The 19,549-nt window shown below is 38.7% G+C and overlaps 1 protein-coding gene across 1 annotated transcript in view; it reads left to right on the top strand.

The window, feature by feature from the left end:
- LOC126199400 (tubulin polyglutamylase ttll6-like) overlaps window positions 1-19,549 on the top strand; it is a gene marked incomplete at its 5' end in the record, with an annotated part of 426,833 nt that overhangs the window by 26,981 nt on the left and 380,303 nt on the right. The window contains one exon of the mRNA XM_049936319.1: window positions 9,925-10,081. Coding sequence (XP_049792276.1) covers window positions 9,925-10,081 — 157 coding nt within the window. The remainder of the gene's footprint in view (window positions 1-9,924; window positions 10,082-19,549) is intronic.

Raw genomic sequence — 19,549 nt, 5'->3', positions numbered from 1 at the left:
GAACAGATCCAAACCCAAAATGTTCACGACCCTTTTGTAACACCACAAGGTGTTCAAGGTGAGAGAGAGACTGCTTGGCACTGAATGTGAGAGTTGACCTTTACCTCAATGGTATTTTACTATAATTTTTCAACTGCTTATAAAGAGGTTGTGGTGTAGGGAGGCCCAGGTGGCAGTATGTTTCCCTATCAACAATAGTGCTTGAAGCTTCAGTATCAATATGAAAGACAACAGGGATAGCGCTAAAGGCCAATTCCAACCTATGAGATGTAGGGAGGATGGCCTGGACACGCAGGACATCAGGACTGCAGACACAGTCAACATAGTCTGAATCAAAATCCCTGTTGTCTAGTTGGGCACAATTGGCATTCATGTTGATTTAGGATTGGAACACTTCAACTTCTGTCCATTCTTACCACAGGCAGTACATTCTGTCCTATGAAAGCAGCATTGCTGGCACTGCTGTTTTACAAAATTGCTGCATGAATCCACTTGCGGCAACTTTGCCACAGGAAGGTTTGTTCAGTGAATCAAACTGACCTGACGGATGGTGCTGAGTCAGGGTCCAGCAGGTTGGGCAGGTGGCAAACACCTGTGATGAGTCCTGCAGAGCTGCCAATGACTTTACGGACTGTTCAAGTGCCCAGATGAGGGGAAAGTGTGCACTTAAGGAGACGACATTGAGCTTTAAGAGACTTTTATGGAGTCCTTCGATTGCAGAGTGGACCAGGATCATATCTCTAACTGGCAGTTCCACATGAGACTGTTTGCACTGAGTATTAGAACTCTGGAAAATGCAATCTCTAGAGGAGCCTTGCAAACAAGCTATCCACTCCCTTTACAAATGTTAGTTTTGTTTATGGTAGCTGTAGCTAAAAAAACTTGTTGCAGGGAGCTACCACATGCACTTGGACATCAGACTAGTCCAACAAACACAATTTTAAACATTCATAAGGCAAAAAATGAGATTCATCATCAGGATTAAGCTGCTGAAAAAGGTAATACATTTATCCTCCAGTGTTTGCATTAAAAAAAAAGTGTGTTCCTGGACATCGTCTGAGGTCCCATGGGAATGAATGCTCTTTGAGGCAGATGGTGCATTTGGCATATGGTTCTGTGTTTTTGTCAAATGCCTAGAATGGTGCAGGTGCCATTTGGAGTTCCTTTACCAGTCAGCCGAAGTGAGACAAATGTATGGTGATTTCCAGTAGTGGTGATGGCAGCCATCTTCTCTAACATCAGCTCCTGAGACTGGCAACAGACAATGGGACTTGTGTATTCACGTCTGTAGATGTAGGCATGTTTGCACAAGAGCAAACATTAGTCCACAAGAAATTTGCAAAATACATGAAGAGGCACTACCTACCTAGAACAAACCACAATCATGCAGAGTGAGTCCACAGAGAGTCCAGAGAAACTAAAGCCTAGGTATACAATGAGAAGTAAGTTTATTGAAACAAATGTAAAACTTCAATCTTTCTTACACAACACAAGAAATAGTTCACAGTAAAGTCAGTTTCTTTGAAGTGAGTGAGATGTCTAAGTCCAATGGACTGTCAGCCACAGAAAACTGAATCACAATTACTAGAGTCAAAGTTCTGGTTGATGAGGAACTGATTGTCATTAATTAAACAGACACTGCTTCATCTAAAAATATCAAAGTCACAGAGGTCCATACTGTAGATGTCAAGTCTCAGCGTAGCACTATGACAACTGCTGGGGTCTCCACATAGCATAAGAGGAACTGAATCACAATTACTAGAGTCAAAGTTCCGTTTGATGAGGAACTGATTGTCATTAATTACACAGACTCTGCCTCATCCAAAAATATCAAAGTCTCAGAGGTCCATATTGTAGAGACCAAGTCTTAGCATAGATCTATGACAACTGCTGGGGACTCCACATAGCATCAGAGGTGAAGATCCCAGCAAGTAGCCTGACGTCAAGCAACAGGAGGAGGAGGAGGTTAGTGTTTAACGTCCCGTCGACAACGAGGTCATTAGTGACGGAGCGCAAGCTCGGGTTAGGGAAGGATGGGGAAGGAAATCGGCCGTGCCCTTTCAAAGGAACCATCCCGGTATTTGCCTGAATCGATTTAGGGAAATCACAGAAAACCTAAATCAGGATGGCTGGAGACGGGATTGAACCGTCGTCCTCCCGAATGCGAGTCCAGTGTGCTAACCACTGCGCCACCTCGCTCGGTGTCAAGCAACAGATTGCGGCATGATGCCAGAGCTCCTCTGTGGAGAACTGACTAGCCACAGCTGCGTGTTGACCTAAATATTTTCAAGCATCAGGCTAGAGTAAGACATATTTTTGAGCATGTGATCCAGTGGAAGCAGGCAGGTCCATGCTGACTGTGGCCTCTTGGAGTGCTGCTGCTGCCATCTGCTGGCAAGTTTTGCACTTGGAACTGCAGAGGCAGTGTTTGCCAATGTAGTACCTGTGACCTTCGGCATAGGCCACCCATGGTGCAGTGCTGTTATGCTGGGGGCTACAAGCCCTAACAAGGTTTATAAATTCCAGGAATTCCAGGAAAAATTTAGGTATTGTTTCATCCAGGTAAAGAATTTTTAATTTTATACTTTTCAGTTAAATTTTTGAAATTTTGATGGGTAATAACTGATACTCTAACTAAGAATTTTACTTTACCGCACTACTGCAGAATAATACTGCAGCAGTAATATGTAAACCAGGAAATAACACCAAAATAAAACTTCAGTTGCAAAGAAAATTTGTGCCATTTATGACAACAAAATGCAGTGCACGCAAATGTCTGACAACAGCAAAGTGGCTCAGAGGATTTAGGATGTGAAGACGATGTAACACTTTGTAACAACAAACTGCTTTCTGTGAGCGTGATGTCACAACTATTTACATTTCTAATAGGTCATGGAAAAATATTGCAAATTGTGGTTTGAGAAGCATTACTTTCAAAGTAAATTTCCTTTTACACAGGATCAGTTATGTTATGCATGAGAATGTCTGATGAGTTTTGTAAATTATGGAGCATTTGAATCTCACTCAAAAGTTAACACTTTGAGGACCAGCCACTTCAAACAATTTTGGGCCCTGAAGACAAGCTGTCTGTGCTGTTACTTAAAATTATACTGGAAAATTAAGTCTTTTATATATCTTAAAGACTATCACATACTAAAAAGACTCAAGATTCAAAGTTAATTTTTCATATTTATTTTAGCTCTTTCATAGGTAACAGATTATGCAGACGAATGGAAAAACTGATAGACGTTGACCTTGGGGAAGGTCAGTTCGGATTCCATAGAAAAGTTGGAGCACATGAGGCAATACTGACCCTATGACTTATCATAGAAGATAGAGTAAGGAAAGGTAAAATGTTTCTACCATTTGTAGACTCAGAGAAAGCTTTTGACAAGGTTGACTATAATACTCTTCTGGGAGCACGCAGATGAATAGTTGCGTGTGCACAGTACAGGGGCAGCGGCAAAGACTCTAGTGTGCATGTAATCATTTACTCTTTGCTTTGCATTTGTTTTATCTTAAATGTTCTATGTTAATGTCTGGCTCATTGCTTCACAATAAAGTTGAACATTAAGAATACGAATGAGTCTATCATTAATAGAATGGAGCTACGTAGTGGTTACACTCTCTTTCAAATTCTGAAGGTGGCAGGGGCCAAATACAGGGAGCAAAAGGCTGTTTACAATTTTTACAGAAACCAGACGACAGTTATAAGAGTCGAGGGACATGAAAGGGAAGCAGTGGTTGGTAAGGGAGTGAAACAGGGTTGTAGCCTATCCTCAATGTTATTCAGTCTGTATATTGAGCAAGCAGTAAAGGAAACAAAAGAAAAATTTGGAGTAGAAATTAAAATCCATGGAGAAGAAATAAAAACTTTGTGGTTTGCTGATGACATCGTAATTCTGTCAGAGACAGCAAAGGACCTGGAAGAGCAGTTGAATGGAATGGACAGTGTCTTCAAAGGAGGATATAAGATGAACACAACAAAAGCAAAATGAGGATAATCAAATGTAGTCTAATTAAATCAGGTGATCCTGAGGGAATTAGATTAGGAAATGAGACACTTAAAGTAATGGATGAGTTTTGCTATTTGTGGAACAAAACAACTGATAATGGTCGAAGTAGAGAGGAGATAAATGTAGACTGGCAGTGGCAAGAAAAGTGTTTCTGAAGAAGAGGAATTTGTTAACATTGAGTATAGATTTAAGTGCCAGGTTTAGACAAGAAGAGAATAGAAGCTTTTGAAATACAGTGCCACAGAAGAATGCTGAAGATTAGATGGGTAGATCATGTAACTAATGAGGAGGTACTGAATAGAATTGGGGAGAAGAGGAATTTGTAGCACAACTTGACCAGAAGTAGGGATCATTTGGTACGACATGTTCTGAGGCACCAAGCAATTACCAATTTAGTACTGGAGGACAGCATGGAGGGTAAAAATAGAAGGATGTAGGGTGCAATAGTTACTCAGAGATAAAGAAGCTTGCACAGGATAAAGTAGTATGGAGAGCTGCATCAAACCAGTCTCTGGACTGAAGACCACAACAACAACAACAAATTATGCAATGACAATGGCAGACATTATAATTATGACTTAAAAAAAAGTGAGGTAAGTTCTTGAGCAATTCCACATGTAATTGGCTTTTTTGTGGAAAAGTCGAAGTGCTTGCAGAACATATATTCAGTGAAGTAACCCATGAAATGTTCTTCAGTACACAGCAGTGAAATTTATAGTTGTGCATGTCAGAAATATTCAGCTGCTGAAATTTAAGCTGTGCTCTTAGGATCCTGCTTAACCAAACCATTGAAATCGGATCCTTCAGTCATCAACCAGACTCATCTCCCGATATAATCAAAAACTTAAGAGAAAACCTTAGTTCACTTGTATGTAAGTTCCGCAGTCATCCCCTAGTCATTGGTGGGGACTTTTAATCATCCAAAAATTAATTGGGAAAATTACTGTTTTGTTAGTGGTGAGTGTGATAAGACATCCTGTGAAACATTACTAAATGCCTTCTCTGAAAACTACATAAAACGTATAGTTAGGAACCCCACTCATGATGGAAATATATTGGATCTAATGGCAATGATAGACCTGACCTCTTTGAGGATTCCACATTGAAACTGGTACCTGTGACCATGATGTCGATATGGCAACAGTGATTACCAAAGTACAGAGGACAACAGAAACAGGAAAATATGTTTATGTTCAGTAAACTAGATAAAAAATTGCTAGTGTTGTATCTCAAAGAGGAACTTGAAACTTTCAGCACAGGACAGGAGCATGTAGAAGAACTATGCCTCAAGTTTAAAGAATAGTTGACCATGCACTGGATAGTATAGCTACGAACCAAGAAATACCAGTAACAGTAAACTCTGTGTGTTCCACCAAAACTTCAGTGGTCTCAGAAACACACTGGAGCTTCTAAATCTTGACATTATTGACACTGGATCTGTAAACCATATACAAGTAATATGTCTTACATAACACCAAGTGGCACTGCAATGCCTCAAACTGATGGATACTCATTGGCAGCCAGCTATTTTAGATCCATAAAGGAGAAAGGAGGGACTGCAATCTATGTTAAAACTAATGTAAAATATAAATCCCTAGACAGAATTACTTACAATGTAGATTCTCACTGAGTGAGGTGGCGCAGCGGTTATCACATTGGACTTGCATTCGGGAGAACGACAGTTCAATCCCGCATCCAGCCATCCTGATTTAGGTTTTCCGTGATTTCCCTAAATCGCTCTAGGCAAATGCCGGGATGGTTCCTGTGAAGGGCACGGCCGACTTCCTTCCCCATCCTTCCCTAATCCGATGAGACCGATGACCTCGCTGTTTGGTCTCTTCCTTCAAACAACTCAACCAACCCAACTAGTGTAGATTCTTACTTTGAAGTCTGTGGAACCAAAATTACTACAAATAATAAGTCAGTTATAATTTTGGCAGTTTACAGGGCCCCTGCAGGGAAAATATGTATCATTCTAAACCATATGCAACAACTTTTGAACCAAATATATTCCAAACACAAGAATTTAATTATCATGGGTGATTTTAATATTAACTTCTCAACTACAAACAGCAGTAGAAGAGAACTAGAACACCTGATGGAATCATTTAACCTAATTACAGTAGTTAACTTTCCAAGAGCCTAATTAATAATGTATTCCTGGACAGATACAGAAGCAGCAGTATTATTGTAAGTCAAATACTTAATGGTCTGTCAGATCATGATGGTCAACTGCTTACAGTAAATATCAAATTGTGTGATAAAGCTAAGCACTCCTTTAAAACTGTCAGGTCAGTCAATAATGATAACTTAGAAATCTTCAACCTTCTCTTACAGCAGATTGAGTGGACCCCCGTATTTATGTGGAGGAATATTAATCAAAAATTTACTCTGTTCTCTAATGAGCTTGTGTCATTATTTGAAACTGTATTTCCAAAAATTATCTTGAGAAACAATCCTCAGGCCTCAAAACAGAAACCCTGGATTACTAAAGGGATCAGAATTTCCTGTAGAACAAAAAGAAATTTATATGAAGCCCAAAGGTTATCCCATAAAAAAGGAGGACTATAGATTGTACTGTAATATTTTAAAAAGAGTAATTAAAAGTCCAAAACTATGTACACAACATCTGAAATTGATAAATCAAACAACAAATCAGAAACCATCTAGCATATTATAAAAAGGGAGAGTGGTAAAAAAGTAGAGTGCATGACTGACATAGAATTAATTCAGGATGGAGATATTGTAAAAAATACTTAGGAAGTTGCTAATATCTTCAATAAACATTTTTTATCAGCTGCAGAAAAAAATGGCTGTGAAGGCTCAATGGATGATGCGATAGCCCTTCTGCATAAAGCTAACAATGCCAGAGTTTGCCAGAGTCAGGTAACCCCCCATAACAATTAGTGAGATCAATAAGACAAACAGAGAGATGAAGTCAAAAAACTCTTGTGGGGTTGATAATATTTCAACTAAGATACTCAAGCACTGTCGTGCCTATATAAATGCTGTCTTGTGTTACATTCTTAATGAATCCCTAAAACAAGGTACTGTTCCACTTAGATTTGCCTTTCAAAAAAGGTGAAAAAACAGATGTAACAAACTACTGCCCAATATCCCTGCTAACAAGTTTTTCAAAGGTCCTCGAGAAAATGGTATAACTGGTATACCAGAGAATTGTTAATCACCTGAACAGCCATAACATTCTCAGTCAATGCCAGTTTGGTTTCCAGCAAGGCCTATCAATTGATGATACTGTTTTCTCTTCCAGCAATCAAATTCTCAAATCTCTTAACAGAAAATTGGCACCAATTAATCCTATGTGACCTATCCAAAGCTTTTGACTGTGTCAACCACGAAATTCTGCTAAATAAAGCAGACCACTATGGATTAGGTAGAATAATGGGAACATGGATTAAATCCTACCTTATAGATAGGAAACAAAGGATAATAATTACTGATAGTAGTGGAATTCTAGCTTTATCCAGGTAGGATACACTCAACACTGGAGTACCTCAAGGCTTGGTACTGGGACCCTTACTGTTTCTTATATTTATAAATGACCTCCCACAAAGCATTACGGAACAACCAGGAAACATCTGCGAACAATGCATTTGATGACGTTCTGAAATGGTTTAACTGTAATGGACTCTCTCTAAATATAAAAAAAACTCATTATGTACAGTTTCAGATGACACATAAAGAACCAGGGGATATAAATATAGAATGTAATGGACAACAAGCAAAGCACATTGACTCAGCTAAGTTCCTCGGTGTGTATGTAGGCTGCAAGCTAAATTGGTCGAACCATATCCTAGATCTAGAAAAAAGGCTACATTCTGGAACATTTGCCTTATGCGTAATTGCATCAACCACACATAAGGAGGCCATAAGAGCTGCTCATTTCAGATATTTCCATGCACTTTTGGTACGGAATCATGTTTTGTGGCAACCAGCCCTTGGCATAAAAATTTTTTATTGCTCAGAAGAGAGCTATACGTATCATGAGTAATGTGCAGCCAAGGCACTTTTGCAGGAATCTGTTTAGGGAACTACAGGTATTTACAATGATGATGATGATGATGATGTTTGGTTTGTGGGGCACTCAACCGCACGTTTATCAGCGCCCGTACAAATTTCCAACCTTCGCGCAGTCCAACCTCACCACTTTCAGGAATGATGATGAAATCATGAGGACACCACAAACACCCAGTCATCTCGAGGCATATTTACAATGATATCGCAGTACTTATACTCCCTTGTATGTTTCATTAATATAAACCACTCTCTCTTCAAAACCAATAGTGAATATCATGGTCACAACCCAAGATCAAAAGAGGACTTTCATAGTAACCCTTGTACAGAAAGAAATTAAATTATACAGGCATAAAAATTTACAATTCTGTACCCAGTGTCATCAAAAGTCTTGCCCCTGAAACACCAAAGTTCAAGAGCAAACTGAAGGAATACCCAATACGAAAGTCAACCTATTCAATTATTTTTATTATACAACCAAGTAAGCCATGAATGTTAGCATAAATGAAACTATTTGTTGCTGTAATGTTATATTGTTGCTCAAATACTTTGATATTGTTAATCTGAATGTGTACACATAAGTGTTAATTCTGGTGTATGTAATATGTTTTTATTTCTTCTAGTGTGCCATCTTGTTACAATGAGTTTTGTCATTAATTAACCATATTGGGTGCTGCTGTATTGTTAACATTGTAAAAATACTGACTCATTCCATATCCTAGCAACTCCATTGCAGCCGGCCAGTGTGGCTGAGTGGTCCTAGGCACTGCAGTCTGGAACTGCGCAACTGCTACGGTCACAGGTTCGAATCCTGCCTCAGGCATGGATGTGTGTGATGTCCTTAGGTTAGTTAGGTTTAAGTAGTTCTAAGTTCTAGGGGACTGATGACCTCAGCAGTTAAGTCCCATAGTGCTCAGAGCCATTTGAACCATTTGAACTCCATTGCTATCAGGATCAACGGAACTTGCAATAAAATAAAATAGATATGTATCCAGTAAACAGTCCATAATGGGAGGGAACCTCCATGATATACAGTTGCTTAAAGAAACTTTTAAAGAAATAGAGATACACAACAGGTGTAATCCAATGTGTATGGCTATAGATAGAGAAATGCTGAATGAAACACATTTGGCTGTCAAGAGAGCAATGCATGATGGCTTCAGTGACTACCATAGCAGAATATTGTTGAATGCCAATCTGAGTCTACAGATGCTGAAAAGGTGTGCTCGTGTTTCTTACATCTTCTTTCAGTTATTAAATGTAACATAAGAATTGTTTCTATTCACTGAAGCCACTCTGGTTATTATGAAGCACATAACATTTTTCCTTTTTTTCCCCACCTAACTGTTGTATAATTGTTAGTTTTAAAACGGGAGATGCCATACAGATTATGAGTTATTCTCAGCTGTAACTGCTCATGTCCTGTTTGCTCTTTGTGTGGATTAAGCTTTTTTGAAAATCTAATAGTGGATCAACAGTTGACAGATATTGCAAAAAGTCAGAAAAATCACATTTCTTGCCATATTTTCATATTGTCCCTAGTGTTTCTAACTTCCTTGTTTCTCTCTTGCGTGGGAGTGTGCCCTTTTATTTTCTGGGTGAAAGAAATCCTGCTTCTGCAAACTTTTGTTTCTTTGCCTGCTTATTTCTGGTAAGTAGAATTTTTCTATTTTTATTTGCATGCTGTTTACTGTGAGTTTAATGGATGTGTACATACAGTTGAATATAATTTCTTCCATTTTTTTGGAAAGTATCTGAAACATAAATGATTTTCTTTCTCTATAAAAAATGTGTTGTGTAGAACTGTAATATACTCAAAACTCATTATATTGTTTGAAATGAATTTTACATACTCTATATCATGTGTAAGCAGCATAGCGGACATGTTATCCTATGCTCGTTCAAGACGTAATCGGACTTACATTTGCAAACCAGAATCTGGTTGTCAAGGAAGAGGAATATTTATAACCAGAAGTTTGAAAGAAGTCAAACTGTTTGACAGGGCAATCTGTCAAATCTACATATCGAAGGTTTGTTTTCATTCCTTTCATTTGGTTGTAAATAGTTGAGCATAAAATATAAAATTTTGGTTTTGATTGTTATAAACTTTTGTATTTCATTCCTATTGTATTTTTAAAGTACTTGTTTAATTTACTACTGATATACATTAGGACATTTTTAACTTTGTAGTTGGTTGATGTGGGTTTGTTGTCTTACTACAGTTCTTGCAGCTAATTACTTTCTCAATGTGACATCAAATAATAGCTATGAACTATAATTTTGTATCTTCAGTGGGAGGTGACTACTGTTGCTGCAGATACGTGGCAAGATGAATTTATAGGTGTTGCAGTGGTGTAACTGGCAGAGGTGTTACTAGATTACTGCAGTTATTAATTTGTAAAGTCACAATCTTCTAGTGCTTGTGATATCAACAGGGGTACTTTTACACCATCCCTAACTCTTCACTCTGACACCACCTGTCCCTCAGCGTTATTGTGCATCTGATTCATACACATTCTGAATCTCTGATGTTTTCACATTAGAAACAGTATTACAGGAATGGGATTAAACAGTGAAGGTGAGTAGAATGTGCTATATGTGCCAGTAGATTGTTTGCAAATGCTGAATCAGCTGCTAAAATTAATACTTCAGGGGTAAATTATGCTGTCACAAAAGTCTTTGGTCACCTACCAAACAGCATCAAAAGCCTGACAGATAGCCAACTAACATTTAAAAATAAATTAAGAGAATTTCTAGATGACAACTCCTTCTACTCATTGGCTGAATTTTTAGATATAAATTAAGGGGGATAAAAAACTTAAATATTAGTGTCATGCAATATTTTTTGTAATGTAATATCTTGTACAGACATCTTTTATTAACCTGATACATTCCACATCATTACGAATTGTCATATTCATGATCTATGGAACAAGTATTAATCTAATCTAATCTTTGTTATAACAGTGATGATATACTGTTCTTGACTTACATTAAAAATGTCTGGATGTACTTCTTACTCAGTATGTGTTAATGCTCTTACACAAAATCGAGTAAAAATGACTGCTACTTTTATCACAACTATTCTCAGTTTTTGTTGTTCCACCAGTTCTCATTACAGATTTATGTAAATTTACACTAACACAAATCCAGAAAGAAAATAACTATTTGTGTAAAGAATTTTATAGCTTTTTAGCAACAATCTACACTCCCAGAATTCAGGTAATTTACGAAAGCATTGACCAAAATGCACTTATTCTTTTTTGCACCAGGTGTAGTATCTTGTTTCTGCCACTGAACTGCAGAACTACATCCTGAATATTGCAGTGGGATGTAAAATTTGATCCCTTTATGTCTCATATTGATATGTTATAGATTAAAAGTAGTAGCATACAATCGTAAAATTTGAGGAGTGCTTTTCATTATCATAAAAATATTTTAAAAAGCAAAGTGATAGAATGCCAAGCAACATTTTAATGATTACTTTTTAACAGCTTTTAATTTTGGCTTCTGGTAAGGATTCTCTCCAGACTATTTCAATCAGTTTTTTGCAAATATTTATCAATCAAGGTACACACAGTGATGGTTGCTTTGAATCAAGCAACAATAAGGCAAATATGACCTCCGTGTTATAGCTACTATGTGACTTTTCCTCTTAATCCTTTATAGTCCTATTTACTTCATCCACTTCTCTTTTATCTCAACCCTGTTCCAAAAGCTAATTTTCCTGCCATGGGTCATCCAGTAACTTGTGGTCATTCTAACTTCACTGTTAAGGTAGCAGTGACATTGGAAGAGATATTTTGCTATTACAGTAAAATGAACAATTCAGACATTAGTCTAAGCCTCCCCCCCTCCCCCTCCTTCATGCTTTATGTAAAATCTGGTGTTAATGTCCCTTAATGCATGGTAGTATACTCTGATGTAAAAATGCACAGTCTGTGTATGGCACTTGGAACATACTAATGTCATTAGTTCATATTTCAACTTATTACATGTCATTTGCTGACCACAAATCTCCTCTTAAGTTATCTAATAATCTACACTCAATTTTAATACGTTTGCAGTGTAAATGGTTCATCAGTGTTTTCTTTTTTTATGTAATGTCATCAGACAACTATCAAAATATGCTATTTCATTTTAGAAGTCTCATACACACTTATCATAATTTGTTTCATACATGATTGCTGTGACATGAATGCTGAGCAACCTAATAACAGATATTGATCAACTTAACTTCAGTTCAAAACACATCTCAAAGGAAAGTTTTTTTTTGTAGAAAAAGATTATCCAAACTATGTGTAGGGTTCCCCCAGGAGCATCCTGTTGTACTCTTGTTAAGAAACTTTGTAATATATTATGCTGGTGTATGAGTTCAAAACATTTTGGTTTTGCATGTTGCTGTGGGTGTATTTATCAATTGTTGTTTTTTGTTTGTAGTTCACTGTTGCTGTTTGAGTTTTCATATTGTCATTTTGTCATTTGAAGATAGAGAGTGAAGGTGTGGATGCTAGAAAATGGAGTGCCAGTGGAGAAATCTGAACATTTCCAACATATTCTTCTGTTGAGTTCAATAGAAGGGTGAGAACAACAGTGGCCGGCAGAAACAGTTGTGCCATGTGTGGGGATAATGCCATTGGACAGAGCACAGCAAGAAAATGGTTTTCTCATTTTAAGGATGATTGTTTTGACTTTAGTGACTCTCCACATTCGGGAAGACTTTCAGAGCTTAATTAAGATTGTTTAAACATATTAATCCACAATATTCCATGTCAGTGTACTCAGGAAATGGCAGATATGATGAACTGTGATCATTCCACCATTGTGTGAGATTTGCATGCCAAATGGTTCAAAAATCGGTTGTAGGTGTACCACTTGCTGTAAGCAAAAGTCACAAAAATCAGCAGATGGCCATACGTGCATCTTCGCTTGCTTGCCATCAATTGGCTCATGAAAAACACTACTAATCTTATCCTGTATTGTTACTGGTGATGAGAAATGGTTCTTTATGCTAATATAAAGAAAAGAAAGAAATAATGGAGTCCAATTAAAGAAGCAAGTCTGTGTATGAAGACCTGTGCACGTTTACAAAAGATATTGGGAACAGTGATGGTGTGGTGTACTATGAATTGCTTCCCCAAGGTGTAACCATCACTGATGACATTTACTGTGAACAACTGAGACATATTGCAGATGCAATCAAAGAACAATGATGAGGAAAACTGCTTGAAGTGATGCTGCTCCCTGATAACACACGCCCAGATTCTGCTGGACTGACAAAAAACACTATACAGGAGTTGGGTTTGGAAGTAATTCCACAATTGCTTTATTCACTTGATCTTGTACCTTCATATTTCACATTTTCTGCTTTCTTTCAAACAACCTTCAAGGAACTTTCTTCCTGGATGAAAGTGCACTCCAAACATGGCTTGGCAAGTTCTTCACTTCAGAGCCACACGATTTCTACAGTCACAGAAATGAACAGTTATCCCAGCATTGGCAGACTGATAGTGAAGGAGAATATGTTATTGATGACTAAAGTCTCTCATATGTGTATCTGTTGTATTTATTAAATCTATGGGAAACTGCTACCAAATGATGCACCAACCCAATATTTGTACCCCAATGAGCTTCATGGCAGATAATCCTATCCACCATATGGGATCATATTCTGGGGTAACTTGTCAAACCAAGCAAAAGTTTTTAGAATGCAAAAGTGTTTAATAAGACTAATTTATGGTGTAAATTCAAGAACATTCTACAGAAACCTGTTCAAGGAACTGGGTATTCTAACCACTGCTCCTCAGTATATTTACTCCTTAATTAAATTTTTCCAGTTAATATTTCTCCATCTCCAACCAATAGCACAATACATCTTATCAATACTAGGAATAAGAACAGTCTACATAAAGACCTAAAATCTCCTTCCTTGGCCTTAAAAGGGGTTCAATATTCAGGAATACACATTTTTCAATAAATTGCCAGCAAAAATTAAAATCTTGGTTTCAGATAAAACACAGTTTAAACAGATTTTGAAAGACTTCTTGGTAGGAAACTCCTTCTGCTCCATAGATGAATATCTTAACAGGGACTGTTAGACCAGGTTAAGTAAAAATGCTGTTAGCCTTCAGTTTCGACAGACATTGCTCACAACAGTCAAGATTAGGTATTATTAAGGTAATTTATTAGAAGTGCATAACTATGTTTCATTGTGACAGTGTATTAATTCTGTAAATATTAGCAGTTCCAGTTCACTGTAATATATCCACATATCTTGACTGTCTCCTGACAAATGTTCAGGGAAGTGAATATTATATTCAGATGATCTATGTTTTTTTATCTTATAGTTCCTGACATCTTCCACATCCACAATAATCATCTCATTTTTGGGTCTATGGAATGAAAACTGAATCTTATCTAATCTAATCTCCATAATGTCAGTGATATGTACTGTGATCATAATACAAGAAGGAATACTGAACTCCACTATGATTTCAAAAAGCTAACAAAGATACATAAAAATTTACAATATTCCAGTATTAAACTAGTTAATTCACTGCCAAGTAGCATCAAAGATCTACACAATAACAGTGCATTATTTAAAAATAAAATAAATACCTATTTATTTGATATAACTTTCATTCATTAGATTTTTTTAAACAGAGACATATAGAATTGTTGTTATTCTTATATTTTCATTGTTTGTTATGAATTGTTGAACAGTATGTGCTAATCTGTAATCTATGGATGAGGCACTTAGTGGTAGGCAGGCACATTTAAAAGGCTATTGAAAAACATCAACTTTCAGAACAAAGTGTGTCAGGAATGGGTGAAGATACTGTAGTGCTGCACATGTAAGTTGCTGAGACATGGCGAGGACTGGATGGTGGGTTACTAGATGCGCCATCACGGGAGCTGTGTTGGACTGTATTGGGAGGGGGGGGGGGGAGAAGGAAGCAGAGAAAGATGGTAAAGAACATGCAGGTGAGCTGCTGGGGGAACAGAAAATGTGTGTGGGGTTGGAGTGTCTACAGCTTAGTTGGTAGACTACGTGGCTGTTTTCACATGTCCCTGCCTTTGAAGAAGGGGTTGCCTGTACCTGTGACAGGAGTGGTATAGTTGATAGTGTGAGGGTGTATGGGATAGATCTTTCATCTAGATCATTTGTAAGAATATAAGCCTTCGGGCAAGAGGTTGGGAGAAAGGATGGTATGGGAACAGACAAGGAGATTGCGTTGTTTGAGCAGGTGGTGGACTACATCTATACAAAAGATTAGAAGGACACTGGGGAGCTCACCTTCATAGCATTTACCCTCTCTCTGCTTCAGTGTTTGTCGCCCAGCACAGCTCTCTCAATGCTGCATGTAGTACCTAGTAGCCCACCATTCTGTTCCTGCAACATCTCTGCATACTGTCACAGGCAGAACCACAGCATCCTCCCTCACCCCAACCCTACTACACCTCCCATTCTGTGCTCCACACCTTTTCTCTACCCCCACTACACATCCTAGCTGACATTTCTACTTACCTCAGTTGTGCTTGGAGAGGTGAGGTGTGTGGTTTATGTGTTTATAAATGTTTGTATGTTTGCGCGTCATTTGATGATAGGCTTTGTCCGAAAGCTGATGTGTTCAAACAGTCTCCTTTTAAATGTGCCTGTCTGGCACTCAACATCTCCTCTGTGTCATGATTAGCAATTTATCCTAATTCATATTGAACATCTTCACTTGTAAAAAATTCATACATTATCATTTAGGAAAAGAAAATCTCGACTAACAGCTCAGCTGAAAAATTGTCCATGTTACAAAACTGTTAAGTCTTTCATGGCCACTTTTTGACAAGATGCCTGTTGGTTTCTCTCTCAGATTCTTCGGCTGACATTTGTTTGTTGATTTTTCTGACATTTTGCCCTAACCTGGCATTGTCAAAGCTTCATCCTCCATTGCTAGTGATGAACAGGGGTTGAGCTCACAGCCGCAGATTATATGTACCTGGTGTGCTAACATCCAAGGGCTTTTCCATGGTCATTTCGCATGTAGTTCTTCCCTTTCTACCTGCAACAGTCGTTTGCTGCAGGATGGCAATCCAGGATGTCTTCACCTTGAGGCTTTCTTTTCTTGTTGAACCTATTCTCATATTTGTGGATATGTATAGCTTCTCTGAACAAACAGGTGTGATAGCTCTTCTCTACAGCAAGAACTTCCATGTCAGCAAATTTTACTATGTTGTCGGTCTCACACAGCGCGTGCTCTGCCATGGCTGATTTGTCCACCTGCCTCAACCTGCAGTGCCGCTTATTTTCTGTGACCCTGGTGTTGACTGATCGTCTAGTGATTCCAACATAAACTTTTTTGCAGGTTCATGGTATGTGATATATTCCTGACATTGCAAGTGGCTCCCTTTTCACCATTGTTGATCTGAGACACTCTGATTTTTTTTGTTGGTTTATAAATAGTCTTTATGCCGTATTTGTGCAACATACAACTGATTCTGTCTGTCACTCTGGAAATGTATGGCAGGAAGGTGGTACTTGACATTTATTTTTCCAATGTGTCCCTTTGTCAAGTTTCTGACTTTTTTTCACAACCTTCATACAGGGTGTTACTTTTTTCAGTGAGCTGAGGCATTCTTTCCTCTTCTTTAAGACCACATATTAGAAACCAGTCTCATCAACTATAACATTGTTTCCAAGGAATGGCTTGTGCCTATGTAAAGCCAAATGGTAACAGGTCAGCAAAGATAAACATGTGGTTATTTGCTGATTTTTGTTGGTGTTGCTTAACACATGTGGTACCCATGTACCCAAGTTTTGTACAGTGGATGCAAATGGCATAAAATGGTTGTGTGATCACATTACCTAATCTGTGCCAATTTGCACATTGTTTAGCAAAGATTTTTGTCACCCAACTGATTTAGATTCACCATACAAGTTGAATTTTCCTCCCCAGAACTGAGAAAATCATTTCAATGTCATTATCTCAACAAATTCTTCCCTCCCATATAAGCCACAAATTTTTCTCAAGGCTTCTGCCACACATCTTCGACTAAACTCATAGAGTAAGATATGACAGAATTGTTCATTTTTCTGCACTTGGCACTTCATACTTATTAGCCTTGAAAATGACCAAGTCCAGCTGTTAGCAAGATACAAGCTCCTGTTCACAACAGTCAAAATCCAAAAAATTCAAACTGGAGAGAGAGGGGGATAAGAAGTCTTGCAAAGAAGTGATGGCAATCTTATGAAGCACGATGTAGCTTATGCACCAATCTAATAAATCAGCATAGACGTAATACACTGAAGAGCCAAGAAATTGGTGCACCTGCCTAATATCATGTAGGCTCCCTGCGAGCACGCAGAAGTGCCGCAACACAATGTGGCATAGGGTTCACTAATGTCTGAAGTAGTGCTGGAGGGAACTGACACCACAAATCCTGCAGGGCTGTCCATAAACCTGTAAGAGTATGAGGGGGTGGAGATCTCTTCCGAACAGCACCTTGCAAGGAATCCCAGATTTGCTCAATAATGTTCATGTCTGGGAACAGTGGAAGCGTTTATATAGTCAGAAGAGTGTTCCTGGAACCACTCTGTAGCAGTTATGGACGTGTGGGGTGTTGCATTGTCCCTCTGGAATTGCCCAAGTCTGTCGGAAAGAACAATGGACGCAGATGATCAGACAGGATGGTTACATAACTTTCACCTGTCAGACTCATATCTAGACATATCAGGGGTCCCATATCACTCCAACTGCACATGTCCCACACCATTACAGAGCGTCCACCAGCTTGAACAGTCTCCTGCTGACATGCAGGGTCCAACATGTACACATCCATCTGCTTGATACAATTTGAAAAGAGACTCGTCCGACCAGGCAACATGTTTCCAGTCATCAACAGTCCAATATCGGTGTTGCCGGGCACAAGCGAGGCATAAAGCTTTGTGTCATGCAGTGATCAAGGGTACACGAGTGGGCGTTCGCTTCCACAAGCCCATATCGATGATGTTTCATTGAATAGTTCATACACTGACACTTGTTGATGGCTCAGCATTGAAATCTGCAGCAATTTGTGGAAAGGTTGCACTTCTGTCACATTGAATGATTCTCTTCAGTCGTTGTTGGTTCCATTCTTGTAGGATCTTTCTCAGGCCACAGCAATGTTGGAGATTACATGTTTCACCACATTTCTGACAGTCACGGTATGCTTGTGAAATGGTCGTATGGGAATATCCCCTCTTCGTCCATGCCTCGGAGATGCTGTGTTCCAGTGCTCATGTGCCGGCTATAACACCACATTCAAACTCACATAATCTTGATAACATGCCATTGTAACAGCAGTAACCAATCTAACAACTGTACCAGACACTTGTCTTACATAGGCTCTCCTGACTGCAGCACCATATTTTGGCTGTTTACATATCTCTTTATTAGAATATGCATGCCTATACCAGTTTCTTTGGCACTTCAATGTAATAAAGCACCGATAATAATTGTAGTAATACGTCAGTAATAATGATAAAAACATATTTCAGCTAGGGTTTTGCTAGTATGTAGCTATAAATATAACTTTGCCTTTAAAATCCTGTTTGATGCAGGTTGTGTTGTGATTCTGGTAGACTAGGAGATGTTCAATTTGTGGCAGTCCTTTCAGGTATCATAATTTACCAGATTGGTTGTACATATTGAAATATTCATACTGAAATCGATTAAGGGCCTTCTAAGTGAGATATGGAAGGTGGAAGCCAGCAAAGGGAGCCTCCTTCACCTCTAATAATGGGGCTCTGAACTTGCCTTCGCCACAGTTCCATTGGTGTCATGTGGCGGCCATGCAGTGGATGGCATAGATCAGCAGGGAGGTGCTCCATGGCCACTGTAATGAGGAACAGCACTCTCCAAACCAATCCATCAGCCATTGCCCAGACTGTGGCAGCCTATTTTACCACAGTTATTACAACTACTCAGATGCAAGTTTCCAGTACCGTATAACCATTGTTGAGAGGAGCAGTTTGGACTTCCAGTCCACCACTGAAGATTACCATTTTCCATATGGGAGCTGGATTCTGCATTGTCTGTGGCTCATGACAGATTTCCTGGTCACGACAGAATCCATTACAGTATGCTGTGGCACCTCACGAGTCGAAACAAAGACATCGTCCTCACACATTTTAAAGCCATTTGAGTGTCAGGTCACTTTCCCAACTCATGGCAAGAGACAGTTTTAATTCCTCTTTTAGAACCTGGGATAGACCTTAATGCCTGAGTAGTTACCATAATGTTGCCCTCACTAGCTGTGAGTTAAGGACCTTTGAGCAAATGAGCAACTGCCATCTTATCTGAAGCTTTGAATCCAGGCAACTCCTTTGTCACTTTCAGTATGGGCTGATGAGGTATCACTCCACATTTGCTAACTTGGCCCTCCGGATGGCGGGTATACAACAGGTTTTCCTGCACTGGCACCATCTTCGAGGTATATTTTTTGACATCAAGGAAGCCTGTAATACT

This window comes from Schistocerca nitens, chromosome 8, assembly GCF_023898315.1.
Source record: "Schistocerca nitens isolate TAMUIC-IGC-003100 chromosome 8, iqSchNite1.1, whole genome shotgun sequence".
Taxonomy (NCBI): Eukaryota; Metazoa; Arthropoda; class Insecta; order Orthoptera; family Acrididae; genus Schistocerca; species Schistocerca nitens.
The sequence above is the reverse complement of the archived record's forward strand: the minus strand, read 5'-3'. Positions and strand labels throughout refer to the sequence as shown.